Genomic DNA, 21,047 nt, shown 5'->3' on the forward strand with positions numbered 1-21,047 from the left:
TAAAATATTTTTTTGATAAAATAGAGGTTTTGCAATTTCTTAAAATTTCTTGGCAAATTTTTAGTCAATTATTTGTATATTTGTTAAATTAACATGAAAAATTGGTAGAGAAGAGAGTAACTATTTATAGAAGTGGTTATGATACTATACTAAATTTATTACTTATTGTTTTTATTCCATGTTAGAATAATTTTATAACTGTAATTATCAATTTAAAAAATACTATAGCAAAAGTACATAATAGTAATTTTATTATTATTGAAATATTGAGCTCGAGATTTTGTTGAATTATAATAATATGTATTATTTAAAAACCCGGCTTACAATTTATAATAATTTCCTATGTGTATGTGGCACTTTAAACCGTTATAGAATTTTGGTTTAGTGTCGTCATTAAAGTATGTTCACTAAACGACTTCCGTAAACGAACCATAAGCTTCCGCTAGTGTATTTTGGTAATTTTATTAACTCGTAGAAAACTAGGTAATATGGGCCATGAGTTATTAATGAGCTCTTGGACGCCTATATAAACATAAAACCTTCATCGCAAGAGAAATATGTGAAGGTGTTATACCGACATATCATATATACAAACAAATTTACATTAATTAAAACGTGACAAAATGTACATACAAAATATGTAAATTTATTTTATTTGTAAAAATAAATTTACATAAATGGATATCTATCAATAGTTTGAAGAATGAATAATTTTAATTTATTTAATTTTATTACGAACGCCCGCATATTTATGACTGTTGATGTATTAATAATAATTATAATATATTTTATGTTTAAAATAATTAATTAATAAAAATTACCTACCTGTGTTTCTTGAAATGCCTTCGCGTACTACTAGTAGGAACAGAAAGCTTAATAACCATACAGGTACATTGTTGCATGCATTTTATAGAAGCATTTTTTAAAAATGCTTGGATGACAAGAATAAATCTATACGAAAAATACAAAAGTAAATGATTTATCATAATCGGAAGGAGATATGACGATGTGTATTATAGCGTGTATACTGCGTAGTAAACCGCGATTTGACGACGGATTTTACTTTAGAGAAAAAAACATTTGCGTGAAGATAAAACTAGCAACGTATCGTTCGTACTATACAATTTATAACGTAGATAATAATTATTTATTACATTTATGAAAAAACTTTATCGTAATTCACTGTCATAGGTATTTATGTATTTTATTTTTAAACCTCTATAATATAATATTAATATGACAATGAAATACAATAAATATGTAAACATTAAAATAAAATATATAAAATTATATTAAAATATTATGTAGGTATTTGCTAGAAATTCAGATCCATACTAATCAGACAATTATTTTTGTTAAGTAAAAACTACTGTTCCCACATCCCAGTTATAAGTTTTAACTAGGGTATGGAGATTGGATATCGAATAAAAATATTTGAACATCTATGTAGATATCGAAAATGAAATTAGATGCAAACATAATTATCTATATATATATGAGTTATAAGTACATATTAGGTTAAAAAAACAAATCTTTTGTTAGTTATAAATAACTTAGGAATTGTAGAATTGTAAATTGTAATAGTCTCATAAAAAATATCAGCGCATAAAATTACATACAATTACCTATTGGGTAAAGGTTATATAGTAAAATACACTAAAAATAAAAAATGCGTTTTATTTTTCTTTATATTATGATATTCATTGTTGATACAAATTTAAGAAAATATTTATTATCATATAATAAATTATATGTTAATCTTTTGGTAAAAGTAGAGTAATAGCGTGCTATGTATGATAAAAAGAAAATTTTGGCGATGAGCAATGCACAGAAGAAAAAAAGTTCAAGAGTTTTCAGTAAGGATAACTGCACCCCTTGGTTTTAGTCCCTCTGTCATCAATGCTCGACAGTGACAGCTATTTTCTTATTACATATTAAGTATAAAACAACTTTACTTCAAAGTAATTTCATTGATTTTCTTTATCATACATAACATTTTAAATGCCATGAAATAATAAAATATTTTAAACCAATTTTACTGTGTTTTTTTCAAATAGACGATTCTAAATCTTAGTAAAAAACGTGAGCCGTGTGGTCTGACTGCCTGGGTTCTGCCTGCTCTCACTAAGAATGGTACTGCACACATTGGTAATTGAATATGGATAGAATTTTAAACAGGTAGTTTTACAAGTTGTCTGATTGTTTTAAAAAAATTACCAAGCTACAAAAACCAAAATACTTGTTAACAGTTTAAAAACACTATTACACTCGTACTATGTTCATGTCCTCAATTCACGTTACTATCCACCACACCAATTTATTTTATTAAATTAAATAAATATCTACAGGTATGGTATACATAGAATTTATTTACATATAATAATCATAATATACGATATTTCATAATATTATTGTAATTTTATTTAATAAAATAGTAATTATTAATATATTTTATGTCATACTATATTAATACAATTATAACTTGTTATAGGTACATAGATTTTTCACTGTGCTGTTAGATATTATACAATATGATTCCATATTATGAGGACAGAATGACAGGTATTAAATATATTATATAATAAGAGTTAACACAATGCAATTAATATAGTTCTCTTAATTAAATAAACAGTTTTTATGACCTTTTCTTATATTTGATTTGTTCTGACGTTTTTATTTTTACAGCTGCTTATATTATGTAGAACAACCGGTGTGAATACGAATCACATGCTATTCGTCTTCCGAGTAGATACGATTAGTTGCACACCACACACATATTATTTATATTAAACATCTTTCAATAAAGCTTTACAAAAATGTACATTTACATTATAAATCTAAATTACCATAATTTACAGCACGCAAACACGAATACAATTTTATATTACACTTTATTTTTTTTATATTACTAAAATTATTGTGTTATAAATAAAATATATCAATAAATGCCACAGTTTTGTAATTGGGCTATATACTCCTGTTCTAAAGATACTACTATCACCTAATTATTAATATAAGTTATAACACAATGTATTGTGCACCAAAATCAATAATAACTAATAACGATTTCATATAATAGCATATAAATTTATGAGAGGAAAAAAATATTTTACCATAGATTGGTATTTGTTTACATAATAATATAAATCAGTTCTAATTAAAAATAGTTGTTCAATTCGTTCGGGTTAATACTATTTTAAAACTAATAAAAAATAATAATTAAAGATTGAGATTGTAGATTGTATAGTATTAAAATCTCATTGTTTAGGTTTTCAATACAATCGTTGGGGTTGACATCTTATGAGTTATTTCTACTCTGTAATATATACTTTTATATCGATCAATATGTGATATAATTCTTGAAACATTACAAAATATATTTGAATTAGAATCATTAATTTTTTATCAGTAAAACAATATATAAATACCGTGGTAATGTGTTGTATTTTATATATTGACGATTTTAAACGTTTATAACATGAAAATAATATTATGACGCATTTTTATATGCAATGTGAATTAAATTGTTATGTCGTCTCAAATGTATCGAGATTTAAAATAAAAAACAAGTTACATTTTTACTTGTAAAGTTATTAGCCAATGTAATTTGGAAAAAAATTTCTCAGTTGGCATTTCAAATACTTTTGAAGTAATATTTAATAAATGTCAGCTATAATTGTATTATAATAAATTTACATTACAGATTATTACAGAAATAGAGTTTACAATTATTTAAAAATAAAATTTAACGAATTGATTACTTATCTATATATTGTATAAAATGTAATTGATTTTTTTAAACAATTTGTTTAAGATAATTAATAATTTCATTTAATTAGGTAATATTGTACAAGCATAAAGTGTGTCGTAATTGGTATGTGCTTTAATGACGAATTATAAAATGATAAAAAATAAATAAATAGTATTCACACAGTATTTATATAAAATATAATTGTACGGTAATTGCCTATTATTGACAATACATTTTTAAATTAAAATTCCTTTTAATGTAATGTAAGTGTAGCGTTGCGTTATAGTAGATATATATTTATTATATTATATCATATCATGATTATTTATTGGTAATATTTGTGTGATATAATAGAATTTCGAATATGATTTATAATGTGTGTTTATGTTGGACGCGTCCTATAAAACATTTTAACACAAATATTTATTTGTATGCAATGCAGACTAATATATTTTTAAACAGTCGCATATTATAATGCATTTTATAAATTTTATCGGTGCCTGATGGCGAATTTAAATTTATTTTCTTGTATGAACACACATGATATGTTATAAATATGCCTTGTGCGATCGTGTGAATATAGAATACCATAGATATTCAGCCTTTAGTATACATATGGTGTGCGTGGTGGCTTAACTTTTTATTGGAAACGGGACGTGGGACAGTATGGAATGTTTATTATGCCTTCGAGTCAAAAAAACCTTAGACAAGTCATATTCATAGGATGAATTTCTTTTCGAAGAACTAAAATTCTTAGAACTTAAGAATTATGATGATATGCTAGAATGAAAATTAATTTTTAATACAAATCTAGTTTAAATGACTAATAAAATAAATAATAATAGACAATACGAGTATTAATAATGACAACAATAACTGCACCAGTGTACCTACCATTTATTAAAATTATAATTTTTGGTATTTTAAAGTACCGTATTTTTAAATAGTAAAGAGTGTTCTGTAGTGTTACAAACTTCATTTTTTCAAAGTCAACACCACATTTGTATTATAAATTGTTATAAAAAGATGTTTTTTAAAAATTTTGATGCGCATAAATCGAAATTTGAATTAGTACTTTCCAAGTTATTAAACTTAATACAAATAAGGATAATAGATTAAGAAAATAGGGGTCTACGATGATTAGAAAATAATAGTAATTAATATAAATCGGTTATAATTCTATGATTTGTAAAAATTGCCCAAGTATAATAAGTAATAGCTTATAAGAATCTTAGACTAAATATTATATTTAGTTATTTATTTTATGTATTAAAATTGTTAAGCCATTAAGAATAAAGAGTATTATTTATATGATACACAATTAAATAACTCAAAAATTACTTGTTTAAATTTAAATTTAGAAACATCAACATTAAAAAAAAATATCTAATTAACAATTTATAGTAAAAAGGGTGTCCATTTGTATCACAATAATAATTCTTAAACGGCATAAAAAAATATAAGTTCTTGAAAAATATGGTATGTAAGTATACTTCAAAATTAAAAATATAAATATAATTTGAATAAATACATTATTAAAGGATAGCCTTTGAGTGAGTATGGTTGGTGAATCATCCTGTTTATGACGTTTTAAACTAGACCCATAGTTTTCTTTCCCTTTTGCATTTCATTATAAACACTAGTTCATTTGATCCCGCATATGACGCGGGTACATATGAAATAATGCTTGGTGGATTACTCTGCGTATATAGCAATAAGTTAATTAATTTACATTGACATTTTACATTAAATTAAATATATTTACCGATAAACAAATGTAATAATATTATAATGGTTTTTTTAATCAAGCAATGCAAGTTAATTTATTATACCTTTTAGATTTTGTATCATTTATATAATTATACAAAATGTGTTTTCTTGTATGATATATGTATACAAAGTGCATAGAAATAACTGAGAGATGAAAGTTATATTATAATCAATATGCCATTTTTTTTTTATTCCATTATTAATAATCAGGTATTTAAAAATATTGATTGAAACAAACTTTATTACAATATTAGTTAGTTACATTTATCAGAACTTTCTGTTACATCCTGTGTAAAGGTATACAGAAAATCAAAATAACTAAAAATAGGCAGTTATTGTAGTTTATAAATGAGTATTTCGTACAACTTAGGTACATCGTTCAACTACGACTATTCGACTATACGTTGATATTGTTAAACATTTTCATTGATATTTTTTCAATCTACAAACATATTGTGTCAAAAAAAACAAATTAAAATATTTGATTATTAGTGTTATTAGAAAAACGTTTGCTTACCAATTATTTAAATGCAATATTATAATTTTAAATAATATGGACACGTGTTATGACGTCATTGCTTATTAAATACTATCCATCGGTGTTATTTTGGGGGTTGGATTTAAATTTTAAATGTAATTTGTAAGACATATTTTTAATATTGCTTAAGAACACTATATAAGTGAAAGTAATTTTTAGATATTTTAAGTACCTGATTATTTTTATGTTAAACTGAAAAAAAATAAATTTTTGAGAACAGTTTAGGATGAAATGCATAAATAGTGCGGGTAATACATGTTTTTCTGCGTTAAGTATAATTATACATATTTTTTCATTGGGCAAATTAATGAAATATCAAAAACAACATTTAAAGTAGATAATTATTATGATATTAAAAATATAATGCATTAATGCATTTGTTTTTCAATGGAGTGGTTTAATGAAAAATTGTAATTTCACATGTACTTAAATATTTTTTATTTGGTCAGAATTGATCAATTGAACAATTAGGTTTATGAGAAATTAATTAAGTATGAGAATATTATATATAGATGGAGTTGATATACGCATGAATAAATTGTCTACAAAATCAGTTTAATATATAACTATGGATGGAATGTTATCGAGTTATTACGTATAAGTGTATAACGATAAATAATAATAATAATAATAATAATAATGATATACTATATTATACATTATACATAAACATCGCTGAAATGTCGAAGTGTGGCTTGAAGTACATTTAATTATTGTGTATCTAATGTAAAAAAGAGCGGTGTATATAGCAAAATCGAAATCAATAAATATTGCAATAATCGTATATTTAACATAATATTATAATTTTTTATATTTTTACATACACGCTATACCCACGCATAGATAGGTTGGTACTTGATGCGATTGAAGTTTAATGCGCATCAGTGGCGATATTTTTACAGTTACTTAAAATTGTTATTATTTCAATTTTTTTTTTATTGCTAACTTTCCAGACTAAGGGTTATTTTTTTTCAGAGGATTACTGCCAAAACTACTAACCATGGGTTTAATATAATGAAATATTTGTAATTTTGGTTATATATTGTTACGATGATAGACTATATTGGTTGATTTTTTTAAAAAAAAGTCTATTATTTTTTCAAAAAAATGAGTATTATTCGATAAAAGAATCTATCAGTAGATATAGTGTGATGTACTAAGCATACTTACTCTTTTAAAAACTTATTATTAAATATTCTAAAAATTGGAATTTTTTAGAATACTTAAAAATCATATTTCCAGATACTAGGATATGTTTTAATATCATTCAGAGTGTCATATGATGATAAGAATTTCTTTTTTTTCAAATGAATATTAGCATTTTTTTTTTTGTTAATTGTGAAGTACATGTTTGTTTTTAAGCTTTGATGCATGATCGAAATTTGAATGAGCAGTTTCTTAATTAAAATAATAATTTTTCTACTATATAAAAATGTTTCGTCAAAGGAAATCAATATTAGAGTTATTTTTATATTCTTACGATATTTACACATAGACACATAGTAAATTGCTATACGTTGAATTTTCACGATATAAAAGACGCAAGGTACTTAATTAATAGTAAAAATATTACATTTGATGAGTCATTACAGTAAATGTGTGTATTATATTTAAAATGTTAATCATGTTTATGATGTTTGCATTATTTTCATTTAGATTTTGTATAATAGAATTAAAAATTATCAGTTCTAAAAAAAAAGAATTGAAGGGGAATTGACGAGTGAAGTGAGTCTCCTAGCGGATTAACATAAAATATAAACAGCCTTTATATTTTTAAATCTATGATTTTTTAACCTTAGTACATAAAATTTAATAATTCAGAAACTACTAGTTCAAATTTTGATTAATGTATATCAACGTTTTAAAAAGAAAATAATTTATTTAAAAGTTTATGGTAAAAATTGCGGTTCTGATTCAAAAAACAGATGTTAGTATCGCGCTATCACAAGACACTCCTTATAAATGGCATAAAATATATAAATATTTGAAAATGTGATTCTATAATATACGAGTATAATTTAAAATTTCAATTTAAAATTTTTATTTGGCCTGTATAAAAGGTTTTCGACGACGAGAAGAGTAACGCGCGCAACACGCACTTATCATATGTACACGCACAATATTCTATTACGATTTCCGTCTGGTTCTGCCTGCAAATCCGCGTTAAATGCAAGTCTCCACTTCGGCGCAATGCGGGTTTTCGGTTTGTGTTTCGCTGCAGCCCTGCAGCTGCAGTTTGCTGTTGCAGTTGCCGTGTTGCGCAGTGGCGGCGGTGGCGGTGGGCTTGTTGTCTGAGCCCTGCACGGTCACCCTGAGCAACGTTTTGTAGCACTGCGCATTGCCGTTTACCGGTGAGATCATCACCAGCACGTCGGAGGCCGTCGCGGGCGGGCGGCCGACACTGCAATCGTCGGACGACGGTGCAGCCGCATAATGATGATGATGCTGCTGCTGGTGCTGCTGGTTATACGGTGGTTCGGTCTGCTGCAGGTTCCTTGTGGACCGGTGCACTACTGATTTGCGGCTGCACTCGGCGGTGCTAATCGTCGTGTTCAGCGGCACGGTCGTGTCCCGGAAGCTCGACTGCAGTTCCCGGGACATGCGGTTCCGTCGGTCACCCGAGTACCCGCACAGCGTCTCCCGGAATGCCCTCCTGTACTTCATCGACATCAGATTGTACAGTATTGGGTTGACCGTCGACGAGAAGTAATAGAAGCAACCGGCGATCGTGTATAGCAATTCGTTGGCCTGCGTATAGTACGGCGAGTCCTTCGCGTACAGGTAGAGCAACCGCTGCGCGTGGAACGGCGCCCAGCACAGGAAAAATGCGATGACCACAGCAGCTGCAAACCGCGTTATACATTATAATTTATCAGGTATTGAATTACTATTTTATTATTTATATATTGTGTATAATATACCTAATCTCACCGGTACTCGATTAGACTAAGTTTTCTGCTGACAAAATTTTGTTCTGAATTTTTTATGTTTGGCATAACGATATCAAGGTTTGATAGTTGTATCCCCTAGAGTCTCCTGTATTTTAATTAATGTCACTGTGTTGGGGTTCATAATAATTGACAAAAGTGCAACTACTATACTCTATGTTATTTTACAATTGACCAACTACGATAAAAGCATTTTAAGCGGGTCACTTGCAACCGAATTATTTACAATTTCTGGTGCTATTTCTGATTGGGTGTTCGAACACCGGAATTTAGTATAGAATTTGGGGCGCTCATAGTACTATTCGGCATGATAATACATTGGTTAATGTAGCTGTTGAATAGTCGTGTACCTATATGTAGGTACCAACTTTTTTGATTTATAGTAAATAATAAATTTCTTAGAAGTACGTCGTATTATTACAGCTCTTAAAATATTATTATTGGCAGATAGGCTTTAATGAAATGCATCATTATTAGTTAATTACTGTTTATTTTTATTGGAATAATTAAAAATAACCCATTCTTCCCAATAATATAATACGTTTTAAATTTTGTTTTATGATTTATTCAAGACGGGTATCAGTTATACTATGCCTATGTCTCCCTGCAATATTTTATTTTAAATACAATTTTATAATTGCTATTTATAACAGAATAGGTATTTATCCACAATTATTTTAATACCTTAAAAATTATCGGGGTAGTAATTATAATTTATCATGTTACTACATCCATGATATTATCGTTATTTTCATTAGATAACAATAGGCATAAAAAATACGACAAACGTGGGAGTTACAAATCGTTTTCATTTTATTTATTGAAAATCCACAACTATAGACTCAGGAAAGTACATTACGTTAAAATGTCACTCTGTATTATTTATAGTTTTGTAGAATTGAACGTTTTTATTTGGTAATTACAATATATATATATATATTATATAAACAAGTTGTCATTAAAAAATATGTCATCGTTTAACTTATTTAGTTTCGAATTGTAATTACTTTTCGAATTATATCGATTTTTAAAAATTCTCTAATTTCCTCCATATGAAAATATCGTTTAATAAATTGACAATCAAAACTTAATGTATTTTCAACCAATTATTACATTATAGAGTTTGGTAAAATTACTATAGGATAGCTTACATTAATTTAAATTTTTTAAATGAGTTATATAATCATTATAAAAATGTAGTTCAATGGTATATTTTATAAAAATCTCGTGTATAATTGTTGTTGACAAACCTCGAATTTCTGGTCGGATCAAACATGTATGTAATCTAATTATCTTTTATGTTTGAAAAATTAATAAATAATTGCAAAAGACGCGTGTATATCATGTAATTGTTATTACAATTAACGAGTAAAATTTAATTTTAATTTATCAAAATATTTATGTAATATTATTATATATTATGGATAATACTTAATATGTATTACCTTAACCTGTATTCATGAAGTAAATATAATTATTGATTTTTTTTTTTTGTTTCTTACAAATGTTTGAAAATAAATTGGTAATAATATATGGAAATATATTATATAATGACTGCATTGATACTATCAATGTAATGGTTTATTTAAAATAATATAGTTACCTAGCATCCTGACTATTGACTTTTTTGATTGAATTTGTTTGGTTTCCCCGTGAACGTTCCCCTGCATTTGCTTTCCCAGCGAGTGTCTAGAACTCTGTCTGATTTGGAGCCCAATGAGCACATAAAGCACAATAATGATCATCATCGGTACAAGGAAAAACAGCAGTGAGCTCAACTCGTAAACAGGCACTCCTGTCGGCACGTTCTTATCCAGCATCGCGCAGAACGCGCTCTCGTACAATGGATCTCCTGACCCTTGAATAATATATAATATGTTATTTGGCTTATTAATTATTATAACATTCTCGACGAAGTCTCGTACAAGCAATGCGATTGTTTATACACGGAACATTGCCATCTGTACTCATAATTCGTATAAAGGGATTTCATGTTTTGTTTAAATAATAATAACAAAACTGTTAACAACAAAATTTTAACACAAAATACGATAATGCTATAGTATACAACAATATGTTAGTGAATAGTAATATGAAGAGTGATAAGGAACTCAATAATGTAAGGGGATTGTTTTTTTTTTTGATCAATTCGTCGGTATCTATTAAAAATAAAAATTAAACTTCAAATTGGGAGTAAATACACACTTTTTTTTAAAGAGATTAATTTTAATTTTAATTTAATGTTTTAGACGTTTTAGTACTTTATTTAGTACCTTATATATTACGTTAACGATTTTTTTTTTATTATCGATATAAATTACAAATCGGCAGCAAGGGGCAAGGGCCCCTATTAACAATTGTTAACAATACTAATGAAATAAAAATATAAAAATAAATGTTTCCAGTCACATTTATTTTTATTAATCGAATTTCCGATTGAATAACGATCGCCGCTCGATATGAAGCTATATATAACCTACGTATTTTCATTTTTCACCCATATTGATTATCGTAGTTACTATTTATTTGGTAACATAATAATTTTATCAATACATTTTTTATACCAAAATAAAAATAAAATATGTATATTTCTTAATGTAATGTATATATATATATATATATATATATTTATACACATATTAATAAGAATTAATATAGAATAATTTGAATCGAAAAAAAATAAGCATCCCAAAAGAAGAATAACAGGACAAAAAGTTAAAATAAAAGACAATTATGTATAAAACAGCATGTATAGTCATCTTAGATTACAGGAGAATATATTTTTTATTTCATATCTCAAAATTGTTGTCGAACAATATTTTTATTTATTGTTTTTAAATTAACTTGAATAAAGACGTCAATTGAATGTTGGAGTTTTTCTTATAGATAAATTACTGTTTATATCTGTATTCTTTAGTATAATTAGTATAATATGTTATAAAATCAGTATCCTAGTTATAAGAAATTAAACATTAGATGAGTCTAATTAGTCTAATTAGTCTAAATAATAATATTAATAATAATAAAAATAAATAAATAATAATAACTGTTGTCTGATTAGTGGATTGTGGATAGGTATTTCCCACTCAGATTATCTTAATTATACTAGTTCAAAATAAAATATCATCGTCTAAGAAGCAACGAAGCAGCACCACCATAATATATTGCTTATATTTTGGTCAAATTGAAGTTAGCAATAATGTTTTGTTTAAAATTTTATGCGGAATTGACTAGTGTTCTCAGATTTAAGATAAAGTTAATAGATAAAGTGCTAATAAAAAAATTAATAACACAGCATATTTTAAATCTAAAGACAACTCCATGCAATTGAAATTGTGTCAATTAACAATAAAACTGAGATAGATGGTGTAGCTTATTAAGATGATATTATTATGTATATTATTATACATTAAACATTTTTCGTGGTGGTTTTTTAAGTATTAAAATCGGTTTATTACCAGGTGGATAATCCACATAGTCTACCGTAGTGAACATGGCGAACGGCAGTGCGGCAAAAAACGAAATCACCCACACAACTGCGATTATTCGGACAGCTCTCTTCAACCCGGACATGGCGTATGAATGGAGGGGATGACAGATAGCCAAATACCTTTCCATCGAAAATGCCACGATGGTTAACACCGACGTGTATGAAGTCCTGTACAGGTTATAATAATAATAGGTATTAGATGAATCATAAGTCATAATGTACCGTTTTACATTCATTATTATATGTGTTTGGGCGGGTATGTCGAATGAAAATATATATTATTATTACGTTGTAGATTATTAAACGATTGGAAATTATATGACACTATTATATCATACATCACGTGTAATGTCGGGTATAAAGACTCTTTGGTGGTTAACCGATGATAAATTGATAATTTTCAATAAATATATTTTATATTTGTTAAATATGTTAATACAGAAAGGAATTACAAAACGATACAATCACAAAAGAATGATAATACGTATGTTTTGTTGAAATTAAAATGAACAAAGTTTGACTGTATGGAAAAAAATAGTTATATTAATCATACTTCACAATTGAAAATTCAATCATTCTATTTATGATTAATTTTGGTTAGCTTTATTTTTGTCAACTAAAATGTATATTTAAATGCATTATTATACTGTACCGACCCACTTAGGTATTGACTTTTGAAATTTTAATCAATGTAAAATCCATACTTATAATTATTTAAACATTGGTCAAGCATAGACTTTTTTTGATCACATCGTTTATATACTTACATTTCTGAAACTAAAGCACGAAATTTACAGAGAACTTCACCCAACGGCCATGGATACTGTTGCCAGTATACGCTGAGATCATTAGGCAGTCCTGAAACAAAAATCAATCATAATTTTTAGTAAAATATTGGCCACAATATAAAGTTAGTAGCTGTTATTACAGCTGTGATTTTGATAGCATATCATTTTATTTTTGTTTTAGAACTTATACTCTTGAAAATATTTAGATTATTTTAATTTATTATTAAAAATGTTTAAGTTATGACGATAGCATATTCATCATCGCCGATGCGGGTGGGTGAACAAATAATTCGAACGAAGTCTGTTAAATTACCGATAAAAGACATTAATACAAAATAACGTAGGTAAATAAATATATAAGAAAAAAATGCACTCCTTAATTTGTTAAAAAATAATGGACAACAACGAATCGTTTTAATAATTTATTACGATAAATAATTATATAAACGACAATAGGATTCAACTAATAAATTATACAATTTATCATTTTTTATTAAAATGTGTCCAGTTATTATTAAAACGTTTATTGTGATTACGTATATTTATACTCGTAATAATACGCATGCATGCGGTATTTTTTCCGAATAAAAATGGTAAGTTCGCTTTATTGGACATAGTTACTCCGAGATTTTGTTGGACTTTATTTTCGCCAGTACAATTTTTTTTAGGTTTGTACCGCCAACAACACAGCTTTGTTAGTAAAATTTTACCTCAGTAAAAATGTTAAACTCGATACTGTTTGACCACATCATGAATAAAGTCCAACAAAATCTTAGTGGAATAAAAGTGTCTAACATAACGATTTCAACATTTTTTACTCAAGAAAAAGGTCATTGATAGTTGTGCTGTTGGATTATAGTTGGCAGCGTAAAAGTAATAAAAATTTTCCCGTTAAAAATAAAGTCGAAATATGTTCAACAATAGTTATATATTAATATTCCATATATTGTGTCTGTTAAGGTGGTGCTGCTAACTTTGCCATGGTTATTCATAGTATATATTTAGTTTCAATGGAGTGTGTGAACGTTCAGAAAATATATTATACGAGTAATAAGTTTAAGCTACCGTTTTATTAAATCCTGAGTGTAACTGTTGGTTTCGCAAGTTGTTGACTTTTCTTTTTAAAAACATTTTTGACGAAATTTAAAATGTTAAAAAGTTTAATTCGAAACACCTTTTTATTTACTTATAAGTTATGTTTTATATAACCATCACAAATTAGGTATAGATTCATCGATCCATCAAACAAATAATTTTTCTACTTTATTATGTATTTATATTATGATTTTGAGACAATATTGTATACAATTACTATGTATAAAGATAAATTCAAACCATTTGTATGCGTACCTAACCGAGCGAAAAAAAGAAAGTTTTTGAATGCTATAATTTATTATTATTTACAAATTTAAAGACACTACACGCTTGGTTGATATCATATAAAATACAGAAGAAGATAATGAGACGTTCGTGTTAATTTAATATATTCCCGTGAGCCTTCATTGATCAGTTGAGTAAGTGTTAACGGGTGGACTGCAACTGGTGAACTACCGTTAATTAGTATATCCATCATTACACTTCTGCTGCAGATATTATATTATACCTATCTTGAATTGTATAGGTAGTAACTAGTAAGTTTTAACTGTGGGCGTATACATTACTATTAGAACAATGATGGCGTAATTAGATATTTAACCAGGGTTCTACTTTTATGCACTAAGCCAGGGATTCTCAAATTTTTATAAAAACTGTACCCCACTTTATCAATAAATGTTTTTGGGTACCCCTTTTTAGTTACTAAATTAAAAAATATATAAAAAAATGTAAAGACTTACATACACGTTGGCCAGACTTGTACCCCTTAAAAAATTTTGAGTACCCCTAAGGGATACGCGTACCACAGTTTGAGAAACACTGCAATAAGCAAATACTAATTTTATGAAACAATATTTTATATTTGACGAGGAGTAAAATTAATACCTAATACAATTGTTTTATTATATTTAGTTACGTTCAGATATAGTATTTTATGGTAGTCAAACTATCATCATAATCAAGTCCTTTAAAAATAACATTAAAAAATATATTGTTAATATATTTCTTCCTTAAATCTTTCTCATTCTAGTATTATCTGCTTAGAACTGAATAGTTTAAAGTTTAATTAAGTCAATTGTTAAATTGATATCTAAAAATTTAGTTAATTTATAATTATAAAAATACAATAAATAATTTGTATTGCTAATGATTAATATTATGCATACATTATTGTTTTTTAATCTATACATTTATTATTGTATATTATTTGAATTTTTTTTTAATTTATATAAAATATTAATTTACTCAGTTAAAAAAAAATCCAATATGCATTCATCAATTTAATATCTTATATATAATTGTATAGTTTATTAAGCCTTGTAAGTGCCTAAATGTATTTAAAAAAAAAAATTAATTTAAATTTTAACCCCGAAAAATATTAAATTTAAGTATAATTACATGATTATTCGTGTTAAATAGTATTTGATTGTAAGTATTATTATAATTTTATCTAGTTAAAATAAAAAACAAAAGTATTAATCACAATACAATTCCACTTTTCATTTTTCGTAAACTAAACAAATATGTGGACGATATAACAATTGTATAGACCCGTAAATGGGAAATGAATATTTTTAGTTAAAAAATGTAAAGCAAAATAATTTCTAAATTGAAAAAAGTACATTAATTATAGTACAATACTATAATACGATTTGTGCAGGGAGACAAATAAAAAAAAAATTGTTTTTCATATATTATATTTTAGTATAGAATTCAATTTTCTAAGCGTATAAATGCCAAAAGAAAAAAAGAAATATTTAAATAAAAAAGAATAGCTCTTTTTTTAATTTTAACTTTCATTGTTAGTTGCTGTTTTTTATTATATTTCCGGAAAGTAGTGCTTTCGAAAATAAATTATTTAAGAAAATAATTATATAATTATATCTAAATTTTATTGTGAGCTCTATTATAAAATTAAAACCAAGAAGTTTGAAATTTTGGATACCTATCTTTATATATTTGATTTCCTAAAACTTTTCAACCCCATAGTTATTTTATTCGTAAGCTGTATAATTATGAAGTTTCATCATTACAATTATATATTTTTAATTTTTTTAATTTGTACATAGTCATAATACGGGAAGAATGATAATTAAATGTTGTATATGACTGTAGTGCTTATTAGAATTCGTTGACTAGACTATAAATATATTGTTAAATTTTTAATCAGTTTAATCGTAATATAGTATGGAGTAAGATGTAAATTAGAATTTTTTTAAATATTTTTTTTATATGTTATTTAGGATATTAAAAAAAGATATTTGAATTATTTATTTTTGGGTCTTAAAGTTTTTTTTAAACAGCAATCATTAGTTTCAGTTTTATAATTTTGATTTACAAATAGTCATTCTTGTATTACAATTTACATGTGGTTTGTTTATTTATTTTAGTGGTATTTATTATACAAATATCTAAATACAAAAATTAGTATATTTTTTATATGAATCTATAATTTTAACGATTTTTATTAATGAATAGGCACTTATAATGGTAAAATTGTTAATGTTTAATTTTTTTAATATTTTATCTAAACCATTATTACACTAACTGATAATTCTACATACAAGTGATCGGAATTGCGTTTATAAATGTTTGAACCGTATGATAATTTTTTTCCTAATTTGACGTTTAACTTCAATCAAATACTGAACTTAGATAATAGACAACACCGTATATCCGTTTTATAATAAGAACAAATCATGTACAACAAGGATTATGATAAATGGGAAACCGACCACCTGAGTACAGACGAATTGTTAGCATAAGATAATAGCAATAAAGTGGCCCGCACATATTTTTGTAAAACACATCCATCACTTTTATATTGTGCCAACTGAAACCTGAGATAGAATACGAGAAAAATAATAACAAATCAAACAAATATAATAGAAGTATTACTTTGTACTTCAAAACATATTATATACATAATAATATGATTACGATGATGACGACAATGATGATGATGTATTGTTTATTTCATAATAGAATTCGTAACAGTATATTGAATGCCACGCGATGTCAGCGATTTAAATTTCAAAACTATATTATTATATATTATTATGTCATTGTACAACATTCATATCTATAACGCCCGACTTGAGTACGTCGGTATACATTTTCAGCACGACTTTTCAATTTTTTCGTCCAGACGTTGGTTTTGACACTGAATTCATTTCCTTGGTATTTCGATTGATAGTAACACAGTATTTTATTAATTTATCGTCCAGTGCATATTCGAAAATATTATTATAATTTTGATCACACGGCGTCTAGAATATGCAATTTAGCTACATGGTAGTACGCAAGACTAATAATTTTCTGGTATTTATTTCCTTCCATTTTGGACTGACAGTTCACAGGGAAGATCTGTGGTCACATGACTTTATTACTGCTACTACCGTTTAACGTTAGAACATATGAAATTTCAAATGTAACACGTATATGTTCTGTTTATTTTTCTGGTACCACCTTATATAATAATAATAATATATTTTTATGTTTTTGATTATTATAAATGTAAGTTATTATTACTTTTATAGTTTTTATATTACAAACTGCATTGTGTCCAATGAGAATTTACATGAATTATGAATGATTCAATAATTAATTATATTAAAAACTTATTAAAGCAAAAATTTATTCTTGTCATATTGGTAATATTATTATTTATTAAACTACCTACGGATTTTTATGGCATTTGCTTTTTTTAAAAGTTCAAAACGAAAGTATATTAGCTCTAAATATGATTCATTTAACGTAGAAAATATGTACGTAATTTTATTTTTATTTTTTGATGTTTTTAATGCTTTTATAGGAGCTTTAATCAAATTTAGTGTACTAATTATTAAATACAAAACATGCTCGTAATATTTTTCTTTTTACACTTTTAAATGAAATTGAAATCGAGTACATAAATAAAACGTTGGCCTTTACTACTTTTTAGATTAAAGATAATCTTATTAAGTAGATAAAAATTTGACAAAACGTATCAACTTCCCGAAGATTAAATGTATTTAGAATGTTCCTTTTTTCTTTCAGTTGATTTACAATGTAATTTTTCAAAATATAATTGGTATATTAAATTGCTTGATCAGCGTCAAAGATTTGTATTTTGAAGCTTAAAAAACAACGTTACAGCCTAATGCAGTTCAGATAATTTATATATTTTTTTATTATGTATTTATTTGCAATAATATCATATTTTTACATATTAAATAAAATATTACATATAAATTTATAAATTAACAATATTGTAGTACCCCCAAAAAGCAGAGATTGCCCTGGAACAGCAAATTCATAAAAGGAAAAAAATGTAAAATATATTTTTTACGCTTAAAAAATGATAATTAAAAATAAAATTACGAAATAATTTAATAAGAGAGTTATCTAGACATTCTAGACTATACAAAAATAATATAATGGAGTATCTAATGGCGTATAAAATCTAATAGTATAAGTCCAATAAATAAAATAGATAGACAATAAGTGATATATATGAGATAGGTATAGTGTTTGAAATTAAATACAATTTAAATTTAATTTTTTTATATATTTTTTGAAAGTATTTAAATTCTTAAAATTATTTAAATGAATATTAAATAGAACACATAAATGAGATCCAAAATGTACTTTTTTGACCAACAATTTCAGTACAATTCGGTAAGTATATATTAATATTCCGTTTAAACATATATGAATATTATTTTAATATTTTATTTAAATTTATTAATTCATTGAAAATGTATTAATTTAAAGTTTAATCTTCGAAAAATAATATAGCAGTCTTGATATAAATCTCTTCGAGTATAATAAAATATTTATAAATTAATCAATAAATACTAATAACCATAATCCTAAATAATAAAAAAAACATTAAAAATAACCCCATTTGTATAGCTTTTTTTAACTTTTTTAAAGGATTTTGGTGATTGAATTCTTTATTTTAAATTATTTTCTATAGGTATAGATTTTTAGTACTTCGCAAAGTTCGTTTTTATAGTAATTTTAAGTACTTATTAATGATCCAATTTATCAAGTATAATATTATTATTATTTTTCAATAGCTCTACTTATCATTTTTTTTATTGTTCTGTATTTATTAAGTTTATTATAGTTACAATAGATTATTTAATTTGATATATAGACGAGGTATTATACATATATATTTTCGTACTCATAGGCGGAATAAAGATGGTTTATTATATATTTATTTCATCGCTCGTCAACATTTGCATCTTATCTAACAGTTTATAATAATATCACTTATTAGGGTGATTCGTTTCGAACACGATTTTATTCGTACAATGAATTATACGCGTAATTAAGTGGAAATGATTTAATTGGGTCTATTTGTGTTACAATTTAAAACTAATTTACAGCTTGACAATGTTACTCTCATTGTTACTGTTAGGATTGCTCTTGGAAACTCGCCAAAATCAGAGTGCCAAATTAGTATCTCGTCAGGTCCTGAACTAATACAGCAATTAGATATCAGCTTTTATCTGTGTACAATATAATTATCATTTCTAGTAATTTATTTTCATTAGTTTTTCTGGTGTCAGTGTGGCGTAGTATTTTCTATGTGACACATTTTGTTGCACATGTGATATCATAAGGTTTTAATAGTACAAAAAAAATATAATCTAACGTTATTTTATCGATTATTATTTATGTTTTAATAAAAATAATATCATATTAAAAATTTGAAATTGTTCAATACCACTAAAACATTATATGTATAACGCATATTGTACTTATGTGTAAGTTTAGGCATACGATATTATTAATTATATCGATTTTTTTAGCGTAAAAAACGGTGACGATAACGATATACCATATACATTCTAATATGTATCCCTCTCCATATTTGCTTAGGGTATTTTGTCATTTTCGCTACCGTCTGTTTTTTAAAATTAAAATCAAGGATTACAACTTGATTCGGCTTTTGACGAAATTTACATATGTTTACAACTAATGGATATACCACATTGTGGGAGAAAACATAAATGAACGAGTAAAGTACGCTATTATGTTTATCCTACAGAGTAAATGTAATAATATAACGTTGGTACCTAATTAAACATCGCAAATCGTAAAAGTAATTAAAATGTTAAATCGGCCGTGTATACTATCTATATACCTAATGCCAGATTTACAAAAATAATTGTATTTGATCTCGTAACCAAATGCATCACCAGCAGTGGTTTTTAGGTTATTATTAATTTATTGTCCCGTATTGTTATTTCCACACACAAACAATAAATAAATATATGAATGTATAATAAGCACATATTGTATGTGGATCCTAAACAATTTGGCTTATCTGCAGCTTATTCCGAGATGTAAACAATATGGTTTTGGCAATGTGATATGTAGTCCACTAGTCCCATTATGCGTAAATTATCTCAATAAAATTGACCAACGAGTATCTGAATAATTTATATTGTTGTGTTTTGTGATATTATTAATGATAAATCATAATAAATCGCATTGTTTTTTTAAAATCAAAACGCGATACGCTGCCCATAAACAAGAATAAAAAACCCATGTTTTATGTAAAAAATATAAATATTATATAACTTTTATTTTAGTCCTTATAATAATAAATCACTCATATTTTACGGAAACACAAATATTGATTACAATTTATAGATTGTTTATAAAAATA

General features: G+C 25.8%; 1 protein-coding gene across 3 annotated transcripts in view; it reads right to left on the reverse strand.

Annotated features, from left to right (window-relative positions):
- Positions 1–7,337: 7,337 nt before the first annotated feature.
- Positions 7,338–21,047, reverse strand: part of LOC113560910 (neuropeptides capa receptor-like) — a 106,897-nt gene continuing 93,187 nt past the window's right edge. For 2 of the 3 annotated variants that reach the window (XM_026967036.1, XM_026967035.1), the window contains exons 3-6: positions 13,265–13,355; positions 12,466–12,665; positions 10,611–10,865; positions 8,223–8,902 (exon numbers count right to left, since the gene is read on the reverse strand). In XM_026967036.1, the coding sequence (XP_026822837.1) occupies positions 8,223–8,902; positions 10,611–10,865; positions 12,466–12,665; positions 13,265–13,355 (1,226 nt within the window). Of the gene's footprint in view, positions 8,903–10,610; positions 10,866–12,465; positions 12,666–13,264; positions 13,356–21,047 lie in introns of all 3 variants that reach the window. The other variant, XM_026967034.1, reaches the window with a different exon arrangement.

Source organism: Rhopalosiphum maidis, chromosome 1 (assembly GCF_003676215.2).
Source record: "Rhopalosiphum maidis isolate BTI-1 chromosome 1, ASM367621v3, whole genome shotgun sequence".
NCBI classification, from domain to species: Eukaryota; Metazoa; Arthropoda; class Insecta; order Hemiptera; family Aphididae; genus Rhopalosiphum; species Rhopalosiphum maidis.